Below are 17,252 nucleotides of genomic sequence, written 5' to 3' on the forward strand. Positions count from 1 at the left end.
ACTTTGGTATAGGAAGGTCCGTAAGGACAAGGGAACCAAGAGGAAGCGAGACAATGAGTAAGTCCGTTTTCTTTGTTCTTTGTTGGTTTGATCCGTAACTGACAGTAACCAGTAGTGATGGAGAGAATGGCCTGCGTTCTTCTTCTCCTGCAACGGCATGAGTCCAAGGCTAGCAATCGGTCGTAATGATCAGCATCTGGTGTTTGTTTGCGAGAGAACGACAATTGAGAAACGGGCCCTGGGCATTCGAGCACTGAACACAGCCTGATACAATCAGTTACGAGAAGTTCCAAATGAAAACAGGTGAATACTTACAAGGATTGTTCACATCGCCGACTTGTTGCAAAATGAAGGCCTCTGCATAGCCGATTCTGTCTGTTACGCCCCTTAGCAAACCAATGCGAGGATTGGCAAAAGAAAACGGGAACACTTACGATTGATGTGGGCTTCGTCAAAAGACGGCTTGGTTCGGAACGTAACAACTCGAAACTTCTTGAAGGCTGTCTTGATTTCCGACGCGCCCACGGTATCGACGACAGGGATCGATCTGTCATCGAAATCCCCTTTTCCCCCACAGTTAGGGTAACACTTGCGGGAGAACTCGAAACAACTGAACTCGTCAAGGGCGTATGGAACCGTGGTTACGGCCGTTTTGCATGCCCATCCGTCTTTGGTATGTTTTGGAGGATGTGTTCGGGTCGTGATCAAGGGATATTCTGGCTCTCCCTCGAGTTCGTCAAGCAAATCGGAGCTGTGCGGACTCAGTTCGTGAGAGATGAAGAGGCTCGATCCATCTGGTGAGGCAAAGTAAGGAAAAATGATATATATATTGACGGCAGTCAATCAGAGTTGATGGAACAATCAGCATTCACTCCGTGTCTCGCTCTGGTGAATAACAAGGTGAAGAATGTCGGTACGTGACTGTGTCGTTTGGCCTCACTTCCACCGTGCCACAGTGCTTTCAGCAACGCACTTTGCACTTCACAACATTTCCGCATTCAATGATGATGAACGGGTCTCAGGCCCGACGCCGTGCCCAGGTCATGCCTGGAGTGATTGCAAACGGAAAGGGAGTTCAGTCATCCAATATTTCACCTTACTCTGACTTGATGAAGCGAAGCAGCGCCTAAGATTTTTAAGGAGGATCAGGCCGTTAATTGATTGTCTTCACGACGTTCTTTGAGACTCTGACACGACATGGCGCTCTTTGTGAAGGCTGAATACGGAGTGCATGTCGACGCTTTCCTACCACTGGCAGATTCGGACTCGAGTGATTGACGTCTCGGGCTGAACTGCCAGTTGGATTGTCAAGACTCAGGCCAATGATGACACCAGGCATGACTCAGCAGCATCGGAGCATTGTCGACGTCGTTACGCATCGGACCGTGCTGGCTCATACAGACGAATGGGCTTCTTTCACTTGCGCCCCATGTCACACTGAAACTTCACTGAGTGGCATATTTCGGATCGGGAGTTGAGACTCATGAGCCGACGGCTGTGGTAACACAACATGCACACGACGTTACAACTTGCAAGGCTAGACTGCATGCACGTCGTTTGATAACGCCGAGAAACACAAGACCCTGGACACATTCACCATACCTCCCCGGAGCAACGATGCGCATCAAGGGTGCTGGAAAGACGAGCTGGATGGCGGCCAGGCGGAATGCGACGTAGACTGGATTAGCACCGGGGTAGGACATTGAGCACCAAGACAGGTCTTTCATTGTCTCGGTATCCCAGCATGTCTTCTTGCATACAGAACCCTGCAGGTATTACTTCATGTGTTGCCATTCCATGCACGGGTCTTTTGCGCCTGTGAAGGACATGGACCCTAGCTCTGGCTTCACAAGCTTAAGCATGTGTGCTTGGGACGATACACAAGAAGCCGCATAAGACTTCCGGGGTGATACGAGTGGCCTGGTGGTTGAGGGGTGTGAAACCTGCTCTCGGTAGATGAGTGAGGCCACCGGGCGTCGGCTTTATGAGAGCATGTGTTGCATGGCAGCGAGTGCATTTGCACATGCATGGATGACAGTGTCGTCGCGGCCTGGAACACTTTCAATGGAGGGTCACACTTGAAATTTGGATGTTCATCCCGAGTGTGTCTTGTTCGTCCAGCTGGTATATGAGGTAATTATCTATGTCACTCTATGGTCTTGGGCATAAAAAGACAAGTCGTCACTGTATAATCCTCCCTGAAAACCCAAACATCAAGCTCATGATACGCTGAAAAGTGTGTGTAGACAGTTGCCGACATTACTACCATTTAATTACTTTGTTCGGGAAGTACTCGTCGATCAATTCAAGGTAGTAAGGCTAGCAGGGGTCAGCGTCGCCATGCGAGTAATAGGAAACGATGATGGCATACCTTGAGCTTCTCGACGGAAGGTTTCTCATCACTCTTGCTGTAGAGATCGTACGGGTTGAATCTCTTGACGGCCTGAAGCATCTTGTGGTCCTTCTCGTTCATAAGATCCCGGTAGGCACCCTGCTGGTGCCATGGGTAGAAGCTGTGGTACCGGATCATGGCAAGCGCATCTTCTGGCAGAACTGACTGGTCCTTAACGACATGGTACAAGTATTCGTCATGGCCCCAGGATAGCATGACCTGGTCAAGGCCACAACCTGGAGAGTAGATGCCATATTTCGTGCTGTATATTGGATCATTATAGTCTGGATTCTCGACAAAGGACTTGTTGCCGTAGATGATCTTGTCGTCAAAGGCGCAGCCAACAGGGAAGGTGTCTCCAACGACGTCCCACTGGCCTTGGGCGTCGAAGAAAAATAGAAGCTTGCCCAAGTCGTGGATCAAGCCGGTAAGTTGCATCCATCGTGGCCGACCGTCACGACGCATAGCCTCGGCCGACTGGAGGAGATGTTCAATCTGGCTGAGCTCGGTGTCAGGGTCTGACTCGTCAATCAAGGTGTTCAAGCGTTCGATGGCTTCCCAGATAGTCATCTCAGCTCTGGTTTTCGAATGGAAATCGTTTCGAGCTTTCAGATTGTATGCCACTGTTTGCTTGGTGTGTTGCTCCTTGTAAAAGCCCTTCACTCTATCACACGCCGTTTCATACTGGCGAAATTGTGTCTTGTCTTTCTCCGAATCGAATCGTGATGGTTCCCAGTCGTCATGTTTTGCGCTGTAATCCTGCCTGGTAGCCTGATCTGCTGCAATGTCGGCAGCCTCAATCTCATCGCAGAGTGCCTCAAAAGCAAGACCATCACGGTCAGTTCGAAACTGAGGCATATGCATGGGCTGCTGAACTAGTACGTCGGCCATGATGGAGATGTCTACAACAAGGACGGTGTGATCTTCGCCAGGAGTCGTATACTAAGAAGAAGGATAGATGGAGCAATGGCTATCAAAACAGGGTGTGCCTGCATTAATATACTGTCTGCTCGGATCCGCGAATCTTGCAGCGAACACAGGTCACACAAAACAAGTGGATTTCAGGGAGAATCTAACGGCCTGCAAATACCACTTAGTGGTCAGGAAAAGTGTGTCTGCAAGGACCTCAAAGTGTGTTCTTCTCCACATTAGATGTTTGACAATGATATGGGCTCTGAAAGCGGAGCCAGTGAGTAGGGATCGAAAGTTGCCAAATTCGGAGGATGATATCCAAGGGCGAAGCTAGTTGGATCACGGATCCCACCCTGGGCAGGGGACCGTTGGAAGGCTGTAATGATGGATTGTGTGGCTCTACTATGGGCATCAGGCCGAGTTCATGGCTCTCGTGGGCATTGAGCGGAGCAGGATGATCGTACGATGGTGTTCGTGTTTGTACATCGCACTCAACCAGTCCTTGCCGCAGCTTTCACCCTGGCGAATCCGCGAGACACCACCGCGATCGGAGATCGGTGCGGTATCCTATAGCTTGATGAAGGGGTCAGCAAAGTCGGTGAGAAGGAAAAGACGAAACGAGGCATTGAATCCATTGATACGGTCCAAGAGGTTGCATGGCCAAGGTATAGACAACCCCGGAGGATGTGATGCACCCAGACCTTAATGTTGTGTAACGTGTGATCATGCATGAGATATGCGCATAGGGCGCTTCCGGGACCCTGTTTAGAGACCAAGGGCCTGACAGGCTCTGGTATAGGGGACAGTGTGAGCTACAAACCGACACCAAACTTTTGCTCCGGTTTCTCAAACAACTGAAGACAGTGCACCGCAGTTTTGATGGGTTCAAGAGGTCTCCCGACGCTCCGAGCACCCAAGTGGCACCGGTGAGAATTTCCAAGTTCGGCCAGCCTGGAAAGAGTTAAAAGTTTGAAGGCTGCGGATCAGGCTGTTGGGCTTTTCCGGGTTCCACTCGGACATTTGCTTTGCGAACTTCAAGGTTTTTTCTGGAACACGGCGTCATACTGGTGGTGAACCCCCAAGCATCTTTTTCTGGCGCCAAATAACACATCATCTGACGGTCGGCCAAACGGCATCGAGCTCGGCAAGAGGACGTGTGACTAGATGTTGTGTTACAAGAGCCAGCGTTGCGAAGCTGTCACTGTGCAGGGTTGTCGCTTATGCCGCCTCGAGTCTTTGTCACGTTGACAGTTGATCGGCATCAAGAGCGAGGGCGAATCATGACAGCATCGGCGGCCTCGGTGTCGTACGGGATACGGTTGGTTGGCAAGGTGTAACTCGCACAGTATTCAGACTCGAGCAATCCAATTTTGCGTGGGCGCAGGCGCGGGGGATCAATAGCCGACACTGGAGCTTCTTGCCAAAAGCCGGCGTTCTCGACGCTGGTCGGATCGGTGAATCTTTGCCCCGCAATGCCCCAACCCGTTTTCCAGTGCTTCTCCAACTCCGTACAGTGGCCCGTATGCTTGTTTCTACAATAAAACAACTGTCTTCCTCTCACAGACTCCTAGGGCAATCTCTGTGCATATTTGCAACATTTTCAACCCCTTTCGGACCAGTCTAGTATGATATGCTGTACACCCCAACTGCAATAATGACCGATATACTTCTCAAGATCAACACTGGCGCAACCATCCCAGCATTGGGATTAGGTATGTTCGCTCCCGTCCTCGCTGTGAGTAACCTCGTGTTTAACATCACTTGACAGGAACATGGCAAAGTCCAGAAGGCCAGGTCCGAGCCGCTGTTGCACATGCTATCAAATCCGGCTACCGGCACATCGACTGTGCGTATGTCTACGGCAACGAGAAGGAAGTGGGCGAGGGCATCAAAGAGGGTCTAGCAGCCGCGGGAATCTCCCGAAAGGACTTGTTCATAACCACAAAGCTATGGTGCACATACCACACGAGAGCAGAGCAGAACCTCGACATAAGCTTGGGTCTGCTCGGCCTAGACTATGTCGACCTGTACCTTATGCACTGGCCCGTTGCGATGAACCCAAACGGCAACCATGAAAAGTTCCCCAAGCTGCCTGACGGTTCTAGAGATCTCATCCGGTCCCGATCACACGTGGATACGTACAAGGATATGGAAAAGCTGTTGGAGACCGGTAAGGTAAAGGCCATCGGTGTGTGCAACTACTCCAAACGGTTCCTTGAGGAACTGCTGCCCAAGGTGGGTATAGTTCCAGCCGTCAACCAGATCGAGAACCACCCTCTACTCCCGCAACAAGAAATTGTCGACTACTGCCAGCAACACGGCATTCATGTGACGGCGTACAGCCCTCTCGGATCGACAGGGAGCCCGCTGATGAAGGACCCTCACGTCGTCAAGCTGGCTGAGCAAAAGGGGACGACTCCAGGGTGCATTCTGCTGAGTTACCACATTGCACGACGGAGCTCCGTGCTCGCCAAGTCAGTTACGCCGTCTCGGATTGACGAGAACAAGCACGTAGTCGACCTGTCCGCGAGTGACCTTGCCTCACTGGCCGAGATTTCTCAGAATGGTGTGACGCGGTTCGTGTATCCTGAATTTGGGGTGGACTTTGGCTTTCCGGATAAGTCATGATCGTTTTGGGTCTTGAACAGAGGCGCATCTTGGTCAGGATAGACTTGAAATAGAAGATGAGCGTCATAGAATGACGTTCATCTGGATTCAATTCCGAACTTCCCTTCTGACACAAATGATAGACGTGAGGACGACGTGCTGCTACCCATTGCGGAGCTCGTAGTTGTCTCGATAATCGTCCTACCCATCTCGCCCATTGACATGCCATTACAGATGATGTCGCCTTGGACCTCATCACCTAGCTGGTATCAAGACTATCATGGAGAAGATGCGCCGCACACACACATGGTACCTCGTGCTAGTCTATCGTTGGCCAGGTATAGACGTTCGACAGGTCTGCATGCGTTACCGGTTCAGTCGTTGAGTCAGGTCGCTTACAATCATGCAACATGCGGCCGGTCTCGACTGTAGTCGATACAGTACCAATTTACATTGAGGCCAGTAGAGCAATTTGGGGAAGCGGAAGTCGCCATACGAGAGTCGCGCAATGCGAACGGAGGATTTACGACGTCGTGGAGGTGTTCTTTTTTTTGTTTTTTTTTTTGTTTTTTCATTGCCCTAGCACAATGCAAACTACCATACATAAGAACGAAAAAAAAACAAAAAGGAAAAAAGACAAGAAGGAAAAAGAAAAGAAGAAAACACCCCAACCCCAGCTCGAAAAAAAGAAAAAAGGAAAAAAAATCAAGAACCAGCTCCAGCACCAGCACCAGCACACACACACACACACACAAACACACACAACAGCACCCCCCTTCCTCCTCCCTTCCCCCCCGGGGCCTCAGACGAACTGACGTCCAACAACATCCCAAGGATGCCTACCCGGAGCACCACCCCAAAGAGAAACGCAAGACGCAACGACGGCCGACGAGGAGAGATGGAGAAGACAAGAGAAAAGACTTCACTCCTTCTCCTCCTTCTTCTCGTTCTTCTTCCTCCTCTTCCTCTTGTCTTCTCCGTCCTCCTTGGCGGCAAGCCGTTGCGCCCGCGTTCTCTCCGAGGTGGTGTCCTTGTAGACATCCCTGAGGTAGTTGGGGTCCGTCGTCCGGAGCCCCAGGTCCATCCTACGACGGGCGTTGACCTGTTTGCGGTCAACGCCCGTGTAGGTGGTGTCGAGCCCGAGGCCCCTGTAGTAGCTCAGGGGCCTGATGTTGGCCAGGCGGGCGGGCTCGTACTCGTGGAGATTGTTTTTGGTCAGCCGTAGCTCTGGGTGCTTTTGGAGGTAGTGCTCCCGGATCGTCGACGCCCGAAGGCACGTGTGGTAGCACAGGTGGCACGTGTACGGGTCCATGGCGTCCACCACCGATGGTTGCCGCCGTCGGTGCGTCGACGGGATGTCTGAGTCGTTGAGGGACGCCGTGAGACTTGGCGCTCCGTTGGGTGCGGGAGCCGGGACGGCGGGCGCGGGCGCGGGCGCATAGGCCGGGGCAGACACAGGGGCAGAGCCACCATTGGCATTGGTATATCCGACATTGTTGAGGATGGGGTCATTTGAAGCATTGAATACCATTGGAGTTGAAGTTGAAGCAGCACTAGAACGAGGTGCGCGAGCGCGAGGACGAGCTGAAGAAGAAGCAGCAGCAGTAGAATCAGGAGCGCTAGGGCGAGCGCGAGCGCGTGAACGCGGTGCAGGAGTTGGGTGTGTGTCTTGTTGTTGTGCTTCACTGTTGTCATCTGAAGCTGTCTTGCGCTTACGTCTAGTAGCTCTTGGACGAGCCTGGCTGCGGGAATTGGAATTGGAAGTGGAAGTGGAAGTGGAATTGGAAATGGAATTGGAAGTGGGTGCAAGTCGTTGTGGTTGTTCGTCTTCTTGATTGTTCATAAAGGTATTGTTCAACGCACTTCCTTCAGGTGCAGGGATATCGACGTACAAATGAGAATAGTCTTCATCAGGGTTGTTTGATCGATTGTAAGCAGCCACGAGTGCCAGGCCCGGGTCAATTGCAGAAAGGTCAACTGGGTCGGAAACAAAGTGATAACTTGGAGGTGCTTGGTAGTCCAGACGGTGTCCAGTGTATGAAGCAGCTGGCATCATTCCATTTGATCCATAGGATCTTGGTGTGTTGGTTGTTCCACTTGTTCCTGATCCATAGGTTCCTGATGTGTTGCTTGTCGCGCTTGTCGTTCTTCCATAAAGGCCTGATGTACAATTTGGTCCAGTTCCGGATCCATGAATACTCGGTGTATGAGTTGTTCCACTTCCAAATCCATAGAAGCCTGGTCTGTTGGTTGTTCCACTTCCAGATCCGTCTCGTCCTGATGTCTGGGTTGTTCCATTTCCTGATCCATAAAGGCCCAATGTCTCGGTGGTTCCATTCCTGCCACTTCTTCCGGACGAGCCAGGATGTAGATGATCAGAGGCTGCAGCATCATGAAAACTGTTTCGAGGATCAAGCAATCCAAGAAGATGTTGACGATTTGACTCCATGATCGAAACATCGGATGGCACAACCTCATGATCAGAGCCCATATTATGAAGACCGCGTTGAGCCATATCTGGGCCACCGCTCGGGTTGACACCACGGTCATCGTACCCAGAAACTCCCACTGCAATGTTATCAGAACCGGTCTTTGCCATTGCGAGATAAAATCAATCGCTGGTATGTTGTAGACTTACCCTCAGGATATAATGAACGAGGTCCTCTAGAATCAGCTCGCCCTCCTCGATGTCCAACAGTATCCAGATTTGAATCGCGACGATCGCCAGATAGACAAGTCTGGTCAGGTTGAACAGGACTACCATTACCATGTAGACCAACATAGCCACTCGCCTCGAGAGCGCGTCGAGCAATGAGTTCGGCATCTTGTGCGATCTCGTGGAATGTTGAATTTCCTTCGAAGAATGTTGGGTCGGGAAGGGTGGTGAGGTCGGATGAGGAAGTCTGAAGTCCGCTATCTCTCTGAGAGGACGTCAGTAGATGTGACCTGGTCGGTTCCGTGACAATTTTACACACCGGAGCTTGCTCTAGAATCTCTGGATCTTGAAGGTTAGACGTGGGATCGACAGGGACGGAGTTGCTGGTGTTGATGGTAGAACTCGTGTCTGGCTAGATTTTGGGTGAGTAGATGAAATGAGTTGAGAAGGACGGATTTGGTTACCATGCCTGCCGCTTCACTCCCAATAGCACGCAAGATGTCGCCGATGATGTCGTCGCCCCTAGGCCTATGGCCAATGGGACGATTGGGGGTTTGGTTCTCTCTCGTGCCATTCGACGACATCTTGATTCTTGACGGTGACCCGCGCGGCGAAGACAATTGAATGGAACGAAGTAGCAGCGGCAAAGCAGCCTTGCGCACAGAAAGGGTCACGAAGTCCTGTTAGACAATGAAGAAAGCTGTCAACGTGAACGAAAGCCGTGTTGTCTAGAGATTGATGACTAGTGGACGAAGGTGTTGATGAAAGTGAGTTCCCAATTTTGAGAGTTTCACTTCGCGAAGAGGCATAATCATGGCAGCACCAGAACACGTCTTACGCGTTCACAACGCGGTATAGGCAGTCTCTTTCACCGCAGGGCGGCAGAAGAGAGCCGGTGAACTGCAAATTTTCCATTGTACCGGCCCTAATCAGCCATGGACGCCATTCACGACCTTTTCTTCTTTCTGACTTACATGAAACATTCAGCACGGTACAGAACAACAGCATCGAAGAAGAATGACAAGGTAAGTTGGAGATGCGCTCGCAGCTGTTGGCGGATATGCTTTTGCTGACCGGGATACGGAGCCCTGTTGGTAGTGTCGAGACTCCCTCTCAGTCAAATCCGCTGGTCCATAACGGACAAAGGAGCACGAAGGAACGAAGGAGGACATCGCACAAAACACCATTGGACAAGGCTGGCAAAGAATCGAGAATCGCAATAGCATTGTATCGTTGGAACAAACTAGGCCCACAACTTGCCCCGAGGCAAGCCTTGAAGACTCTTCGAAATACCGCACATCAGGGTGCGGCTATACTGACGTGTTCCATGTTGAACTTGGACATTTGATCACAGCACATGGTATGGTATATCGGTGTTGCTACGAGAGGGACAAGAATTGGAGGCGAGGAAGAAGGTTGAAATTAAGTTGGGCGAGTCGACTAGAAAATGCCCAGCCCGATGATATCCACATCTAGACGTGCACCACGGTCCACTTCCTCACGAACCATCATCTATCCGAAACTAGCCACACCTGAGTATGCGAGCTCGGGGCTCAAGAGATAAAAAGGAAGAAGACTGCATTCTGAATGCTGTGACGTTGCTGAAAAAACACCTGTCAAACGTCTGTGCAGTATCTTGCTATCAAGGAAGAAAAAGGCCAGGACAGAGACAGCAAATGTCAAAGACTTGAGACGTGCGAATACATACACAGAGCATTCTTTTTGTGCAATACGTTCATTTCTATCATGTGGAGCATGCAATTCATACTGAGAACCCTGCAAATTTGATCACCATCTCAATGTGTTCTGCAAGCATTTCCTTGTGCGGAAATCGTCCCCTATCAGGGTCTCAAGAGTCACATCCTGTCCTTTCCGCATCTTGTCCGGTTTTGCGACCTCGACAATTAATGCCAAAAGAAAAAAAAGCCCATCCACTCGATTAGCTTTATCAAATCTCAGCAGTACGTATCAAGCAGTCTCTTGGCTCATCTTCAGATTCGAGAAACACCAGAAGAATCCTTTTATTTCCTTTTGAGATGCAGTACCGAATACAGCCTTTCGTACTAAACAAGAAGGTGGTGACTTTCTTCTCTCAATTGGACCTCTAGCATGGTAGCGGCCTGCAAGGTCCACCATGCCCTGGTCGACCCAACTTTGGAACATTTCATCAAGGTATGACTGTGGAATCCTCATCACCGGTGCCGCTGGGATGATGTGCGTCGGTGTTGCTTGGAATTCCAGTGATTCCGCATGACCAAAAAATCCTAGCTCCGCGGCATGTCCGGGGTTGATTATTTGGTTCTGAGGAGTTCGTGGTTCAAAGTTCTGTTGCTGGTGAACATGTTCAGGGGTGGCTACTTCGCTCTGGGATGCTTGTGGTTCAGGGTTCTGTTGCTGCTGAGCAGACCCAGAGATGACTTCATTTGCTCCGAAAGATGTTAGCGGCTGATTCGTCTCAAAGGCTCTCAACTCTCGATCCAGGTCCATTGGATAGGTAGGCGAGCCAGGCATGAGTCTTTTGATTTCGGCCACAGCTTCTTCATCAGCGGGTGCTTCGAGTCTCGACGGATCAATTCCTACCAGGCAATCGCCCCATGGGAATTCTGGTGTCGAGTATGTCGGAGAGTATGGTGGAGGGACGGGTGGAGAAGGGTCTCGGCCAAGTGTTGCGAACAGCGCTTGTAGGAGTGGGTTCGAAGATTGAACTGGCGACTGAAATAGGTCAGGTGTGGCGATTACTGGCTCATCTTCCCGAGGAGGGTTATTCCAGCCGTCGAAAAGCTCACCCTCGTCGAAGAGGCCGTCGTCGTCCGCAAAAGGTTGTGTGTAGTCGACAAATTGGCCGTTCTCTGAGACTTGCAGTGGGGTCACGATATCGGTCTGATTGTTCTGGATAGGGAGAGGAGATATTTCGTGTTTTCTCTGAGGTTCGGCCATTTCAAGCTTGAAAGTAGACTGCATATCAGACCGCGGAACGAGACTTGGGGTTTTAGGTGGCATGTCAGGAGTGACAGTGCCGGGAGGAGAGGCATCAACAGATGTGGTGTCCTTTTGAAGAGCTTTTCGCGCGGCGGGGAGATGCTCTCATGGGAAACCAACCTCATACTGCGCGTTGAGGAGGAAGGTCTTTGTCATAAGGGACAGAGAGAGGCGTGAAAGGGCATAACCGGCAAAGAAGCTGGCAGCGAACTCTGTCCTGCACGCAAACTTGGAAACGCTGTTGTGTGTGCACTTGCGCTCAAACATGGATCAATTGAATGACATAAACAGAACCACAAACAATACAAGAATTAAAAGAATGGCGTGTCCCTCATTACATCGTGTTTTCCAACTTGTTGATTGGACGACTTCAGGTGTATCCCTGCAGGTCAGTAAAGTCGAACAAACATCGTTGAGGCTAACAAACCTGAGGACTCATATCAGCGTATTTTGTATTGGACTTGGGGTGTGTATCTGTCTCTGTCTTCAACTCTTCTTCCGTTACACACAGACTGTTCCTTGATCCTCTTAGTGTCTCGCTGTCTTTCGATGGTACTGGGGACTCCATTGCATCTCTGCTTGGACATGAGGACCGCGATTAAGCACATTCCATCTCCAGCATCCGTTGGAAAACCCTGTCCCAGTCTTCCCATTCCCGCATGATGACACAGCATCCGGCTCTCTTGAGTGTGTTCTTCATGAATTCCCTGTGACCTCCGGTCTCGTATGAACCGACATAACCGATGGTGGCAATGTTTGCTCTGATCGCTGCTCGACAGCCGGTAATGCTGTCCTCAATTGCAAGGCATTCGTGGGGTTTGGCACCGAGCTTTTCCATTGCATGGATGTAGATTGCTGGGTCTGGTTTGCTACTGGGAGAACTCATCGAGTTCTGTGCCGAGAAGACACAGTCTTCCTCGAAATACTTTGCCGCCCCGGTTATTTCGATCTGGGCTTGAACTCGGCTGAGCGTAGATGAGGACACAATTGCCAGCTTATACTCGCCTCCCTCGTAGAGATTCTCGATAATCTTGAGCGCACCTGCACATGATTGACCCCGGGCTCCGAATGTTGCGATCACGCGCTCCTCCTCGACACTAGCATAGTACTGGAGTAATTCTGTGCTCAGTTGTATACCGTGCTCCTGGCATATTTCAGGTAGCATCTTGCGGAAGCTGTAGCCCACGAACTTGGCAATAAGAGTCTCCTTAGTGTAGCGCTCCGGCTTTCCATTTCTTTCAAGAATATCATTGACCAGCCCTGATACGGTTTCCATGGCGAGATACTCCGACAATGTGATGGTGTTGTCACAGTCGAAAAAGATGAACTTGTACTGACGGCAGATCAGAAGAGGTCACAGTCCACTTGGAGACTCACTTACGGGGTTGCGAGGAGGTTCCGACATCGTGAAGGCCAATGCTATGTCTCTGAACATCAATGCCGGGTTTACCCAGCAGAGAATTGCTGAAAGCTGGGAAGAGGGGCTTCGATATGAGAATCAGGGAAGAGAGTGAGAGTGAGAGTGAGAGCGAAATCTCAAAAGGAGGAAGATCGTAAGCGTGCAGGTGAATTCACGGACGATGTCTGCTTCAACAACACCGGAATATTGGTTTGTCCGCTAGCGGTTGAGGGACATTGTGCTTGGTAAATGCATATGCAAGATGGTGAACGAGTGTTTGTTATTGTGACTTGTCCTTTAGCACAGCCTTGCCAGTAATAACTGGAAGTCCAGGAGTCAAGGATATGGGAGGACGTCCTCCGGCTTTCCCACTGCCTGTGGAAGTGGTATAACATCGGTAAAAGGCTCCTTGGTATCGGCCAGCTTATCCATCGTCGCCAGAACAAGATGGCTCTTGTTGCTGTCTTCTCTCTGTTTCCTCCAGTCATGGTAGACATTCCACCACCAGGTATGTGTTTCTCCGTCGCGGCCTAGATGTCCAGCAACTCCCTTGTCACTGACCCGTCGTTCCCAGGGTTTGTCCACGATGTAATGGAGGACTACCAATTTCTCATCCGACCACATTTTGGGGTGCCAATACCTCATGGTTTTCAAAGCGTTGTACTTCCACGAAAGAGGATGCCAATTGTCTCGATAGAAGTCTGCTAAGAAGTCTTGGTCAGGGAACTGGTACGTTTTCAGTTTCTCCGACGTATTGAAATAGTCAAGCATCCTCGACCAAAGTTCCTCGTTTGGGTTGAACAGCAACATACCACCATTCAGCAAGCGATATGTCGGCCGGCTTTCAGGGGTGATAGGCGCAGCAACGTCATCAGCTTCCGTGAGAGGTGTGTACGCACAGTTGCCCTTCTGCCATTCGGGAGGAGCCCAGGAGTCGTGGTCCAAGTTGCAGACACAAGCATGATTGGCGCCCAGCCAGTCCTGCCCAGGAAGCCGGCACTGGAATAGCTCGTCCGGGTTTCGGAATATGGCCATGTCAGCGTCGAGAAAGACCGCTCTCGTGTATCCTTGCTTGTAGACCTCGAAAGCTCTCAGCTTTGTGAAGGTGTCCTTGAAGCGTTCAGCCACGCTGCCAGTATTCTCCTGATCTTTTCGAGGTAAAAGAAGATCTACTTTCTGTAGCTGGATACGACCATAGTTGGAGCTTTCTTCCTCCAGCGCTGCCACAGCTTCGTCCCCAAGTGAAGAGGTGTATTGAATGACGAATGGATATTTCGACTTGTGTCGATCCAGAGTATGTGCCAGGATAATGGCTCCGGGTAGGTATGAAGCTTTGGTCACCAGTGTCACCCAGCAAAAGCCGTCTGTACTTCTATTCGCGAGCGCCATCGCTGGCTTCTGGTCGTCGTCGTCGTCGTCTTCGCCGCGAACGTCTTGCCGGCAGTTATTCTGCAACCAAGGCCATGGTACCGCCAAACACTTGCCTTACGTTTCCCCAGTGGAATGCCTCTTGACCACAGTCAGTGGCTTGAAGTGGCCATTTTCCACTGAGCCCGAGTCATGGCGTCATGATCCGACTTCAGGTGCACCAGACGTACTCGTACATCCGAGGTTGTTGAATCCGTTCAAGGCCCGGGTCGGCATCACACCACCAAATCTTGGTTATATTCTATCCAAGCCAACTTGAGCATCGACACGCAGGACAGGCAGTCAAAGTCCCCTCAACAATCTCGCCAGGAAGCGTCGGCGACGATGGCCAAAAACAACAAGGCTCGAAGGGGCGCAGGCGAGGCTGAGGGCGGACGGTGATTGGCGGAAGCCGCTGCGTAACTCCGCCGACGGATGCCGAATGTCGATGTCAACAAAGGGACAAACGGCTGCACAACTTTATTATCCTCTCCACAAGCATCAGGCCCGTCGATTTGCCTGTCACGCCGCCACATCCCTCGTATCTCCATACTGCTAGAATCTTTACTCTTGACACTCGGACCTTTTGGTGGACTTCCCAGCATATCTTATGGCCTGGTAGTCTGTCGCATTTGCAGCACATCTTGGGCGTTACTGGCACTCCTCATACAACCCCATACCCCTTGGTCTGCTCCGGATCGTTCGCCGGCCTGTCTTATTACCCCCTCCTACGTCCAGCCTGCGAGTCGCCATTTGACATGCAGCCATGGTGCTGCTGGAGAAGCAATGGGTGAATGTACAAGAGAAGACGTTTACAAAATGGTACCGCCCGCTGACCCCGTTTCTTCCCAAACCACAGTGCTAATTCTCCCAGGTTAAACAATAAAATCGCTTCCCGCGAAGTCGCTGTCAAGAGTCTGGTCACCGACCTCTCCGACGGTATTATCCTTATTCACCTCCTTGAGGTTCTCAGCAATGAATCTCTCGGTCGCTATGCCTCGAACCCTCGTTTGCGGGTGCAGAAATTCGAGAATGTCAACAAGTCGCTGGAGTACATCAAGAGTCGGGGCATTCAGATGACGAACATTGGTGCAGAGGATGTCGTCGATGGAAACAGAAAGATTATTCTCGGTCTGATATGGACCCTCATTCTACGCTTCACCATCTCAGACATCAACGAGGAGGGTATGACGGCCAAGGAAGGCCTTCTGCTGTGGTGCCAAAGGAAGACCGCTTGCTACGAGGGAGTCGAAGTCCGGGACTTTTCCTCCTCATGGAATGACGGTCTTGCATTCTGTGCTCTCTTGGATATTCATCGGCCTGATCTGATCGATTTCGACACCTTAGATAAGTCGGACCACAAAGGAAACATGCAATTAGCCTTCGATATCGCCACCAAGGAGATTGGTATCCCAGACTTGCTTGACGTGGAAGACGTTGCAGATGTACCCAGGCCCGATGAGAGATCGCTCATGACGTACATCGCATACTGGTTTCATGCGTTTAGTGCCATGGAGCGGGTAGAAAATGCCGGCCGTCGGGTGGAGAAGTTTGTGAGCAATATGCAAGGTGCCTGGGAGATGGAGACTGCCTATGAAAAGCGAATGCGCGCTTTGCTCCATCAGATCAGACAGCAGCGGCAGGCGTGGCATAATTCGAGGTTTGAAGGCACATATGCAGATGCCAAAGCGCAAGCAAATGAGCTGGCCAGCTTCAAACGAAACCAGAAGAGAAAATGGGTGGCAGAGAAATCAGATGTTGCAGCATTGCTCGGAAACATCAAGACAAAGTTGTCGACATATCGCCTGCGACCGTACGAACCACCAGCTGATCTGCGGCTGGAAGTGCTGGACCACGAATGGGCTGCGCTAGGCACAGACGAGCACGCACGAAGTAAATTGATCAACGAGACCATTCGAGATATCAAAAATGCACTGAGGCGAAGCTTCGCCGACAAAGCAAATGACTTTGCACTGACGCTGAACACCTTGTCGTTGGCCGTTTCGGGCCTGGAAGGGGATGTCGAAGATCAACTGCAGCACGCCCAGCGACTGTCGGCCAACCTCGCACCTCTTGAGCAATACTTGGAAGGAATAGCTATCCTGGACGAGAAGTGTCAGGAAGCAAACATTGACGAAAACGACTACACAACCTATACATACGATGAATTAATGTACGAATTGAGCTTGGTCAAGACGAGCGTACAGAAAAAGCTGACCTTTCTGGAAAATCAAATGGTGGCGAGAAACATGACCAACCTAACTCCGATCCAGCTTGAAGAATTCGAGTCTGTTTTTCGGCACTTTGACCGCGAAGGCAACAACACCTTGTCCGAATTGGAGTTCAGCGCTGCCCTGGCCAGTCTCGGACTGGTGTATGACGAGGAAGAAATGCACGACAAGTATCTTGAAGTCTGCCATACGGGACTGGACCCATCCATGTCTCCTATCTCCCGTCGTCAAAGGGAGGCGAGAGGAGTTGGATTCGAGCAATTCATCCGATTTATGGTGTCCGTAACCGAAGATCAGAACAGCGCCGAGCAAGTCTTCCAATCCTTTCGAGAGGTGGCCGACGGCAAGCCCTACGTTACAGAGATGGACCTTCGGCACTCACTCATTCCCGATGAATTGATCGAGGACCTCCTTCACAGCATGCCAGAGCACAGAGGTCCGGATCTGGAAGTGGACCGCGACGTCCCCAAGTATGACTACATCTCGTTCATGCAGGGCATGATGGATGGACAAAACCAAGCGCACCAAGGCCAGAGTCGGAGCCAGCGCGACAGCAGCCGGAGTCCAACCAACGGCGTGACAACTCCTACTACACCTAGACGATGAAGATACACTCCTCGTTTTTCGCTACTAACAACGATACCTTGTCTTCCTCAACCTCCGTTCACT

At 51.0% G+C, this 17,252-nt stretch overlaps 7 protein-coding genes across 7 annotated transcripts; 2 read left to right on the top strand and 5 right to left on the bottom strand.

Annotated features, from left to right (window-relative positions):
- Nucleotides 1-2,262: 2,262 nt before the first annotated feature.
- Nucleotides 2,263-3,283, bottom strand: PV08_03894 (uncharacterized protein; the record flags this gene model as incomplete). The annotated part of the gene is made up of 2 exons (XM_016378244.1): nucleotides 2,263-2,319; nucleotides 2,372-3,283. The coding sequence occupies 2 exons, from the start codon at nucleotides 3,281-3,283 to the stop codon at nucleotides 2,263-2,265; spliced, it is 969 nt and encodes a 322-aa protein (XP_016236921.1).
- A 1,675-nt stretch (nucleotides 3,284-4,958) lies between these two features.
- On the top strand, nucleotides 4,959-5,932 carry PV08_03895 (uncharacterized protein; the record flags this gene model as incomplete). The annotated part of the gene is made up of 2 exons (XM_016378245.1): nucleotides 4,959-5,016; nucleotides 5,073-5,932. 2 exons carry the CDS (start codon nucleotides 4,959-4,961, stop codon nucleotides 5,930-5,932), a joined length of 918 nt encoding a protein of 305 aa, XP_016236922.1.
- A 901-nt stretch (nucleotides 5,933-6,833) lies between these two features.
- Nucleotides 6,834-9,151, bottom strand: PV08_03896 (uncharacterized protein; the record flags this gene model as incomplete). The annotated part of the gene is made up of 4 exons (XM_016378246.1): nucleotides 6,834-8,479; nucleotides 8,550-8,832; nucleotides 8,887-8,979; nucleotides 9,032-9,151. 4 exons carry the CDS (start codon nucleotides 9,149-9,151, stop codon nucleotides 6,834-6,836), a joined length of 2,142 nt encoding a protein of 713 aa, XP_016236923.1.
- A 1,384-nt stretch (nucleotides 9,152-10,535) lies between these two features.
- On the bottom strand, nucleotides 10,536-11,567 carry PV08_03897 (uncharacterized protein; the record flags this gene model as incomplete). The annotated part of the gene is made up of 1 exon (XM_016378247.1): nucleotides 10,536-11,567. One exon carries the CDS (start codon nucleotides 11,565-11,567, stop codon nucleotides 10,536-10,538), a length of 1,032 nt encoding a protein of 343 aa, XP_016236924.1.
- Nucleotides 11,568-12,144: 577 nt separating this feature from the next.
- Nucleotides 12,145-12,951, bottom strand: PV08_03898 (uncharacterized protein; the record flags this gene model as incomplete). Its single annotated transcript, XM_016378248.1, has 2 exons — nucleotides 12,145-12,879; nucleotides 12,928-12,951. 2 exons carry the CDS (start codon nucleotides 12,949-12,951, stop codon nucleotides 12,145-12,147), a joined length of 759 nt encoding a protein of 252 aa, XP_016236925.1.
- Nucleotides 12,952-13,281: 330 nt separating this feature from the next.
- PV08_03899 (uncharacterized protein) lies at nucleotides 13,282-14,334 on the bottom strand (the record flags this gene model as incomplete). The annotated part of the gene is made up of 1 exon (XM_016378249.1): nucleotides 13,282-14,334. The coding sequence occupies one exon, from the start codon at nucleotides 14,332-14,334 to the stop codon at nucleotides 13,282-13,284; it is 1,053 nt and encodes a 350-aa protein (XP_016236926.1).
- A 784-nt stretch (nucleotides 14,335-15,118) lies between these two features.
- Nucleotides 15,119-17,189, top strand: PV08_03900 (uncharacterized protein; the record flags this gene model as incomplete). The annotated part of the gene is made up of 2 exons (XM_016378250.1): nucleotides 15,119-15,174; nucleotides 15,227-17,189. 2 exons carry the CDS (start codon nucleotides 15,119-15,121, stop codon nucleotides 17,187-17,189), a joined length of 2,019 nt encoding a protein of 672 aa, XP_016236927.1.
- Between the last annotated feature and the right edge of the window lie 63 nt (nucleotides 17,190-17,252).

The sequence above is a fragment of the Exophiala spinifera genome (assembly GCF_000836115.1).
Source record: "Exophiala spinifera strain CBS 89968 unplaced genomic scaffold supercont1.3, whole genome shotgun sequence".
NCBI lineage: Eukaryota > Fungi > Ascomycota > Eurotiomycetes > Chaetothyriales > Herpotrichiellaceae > Exophiala > Exophiala spinifera.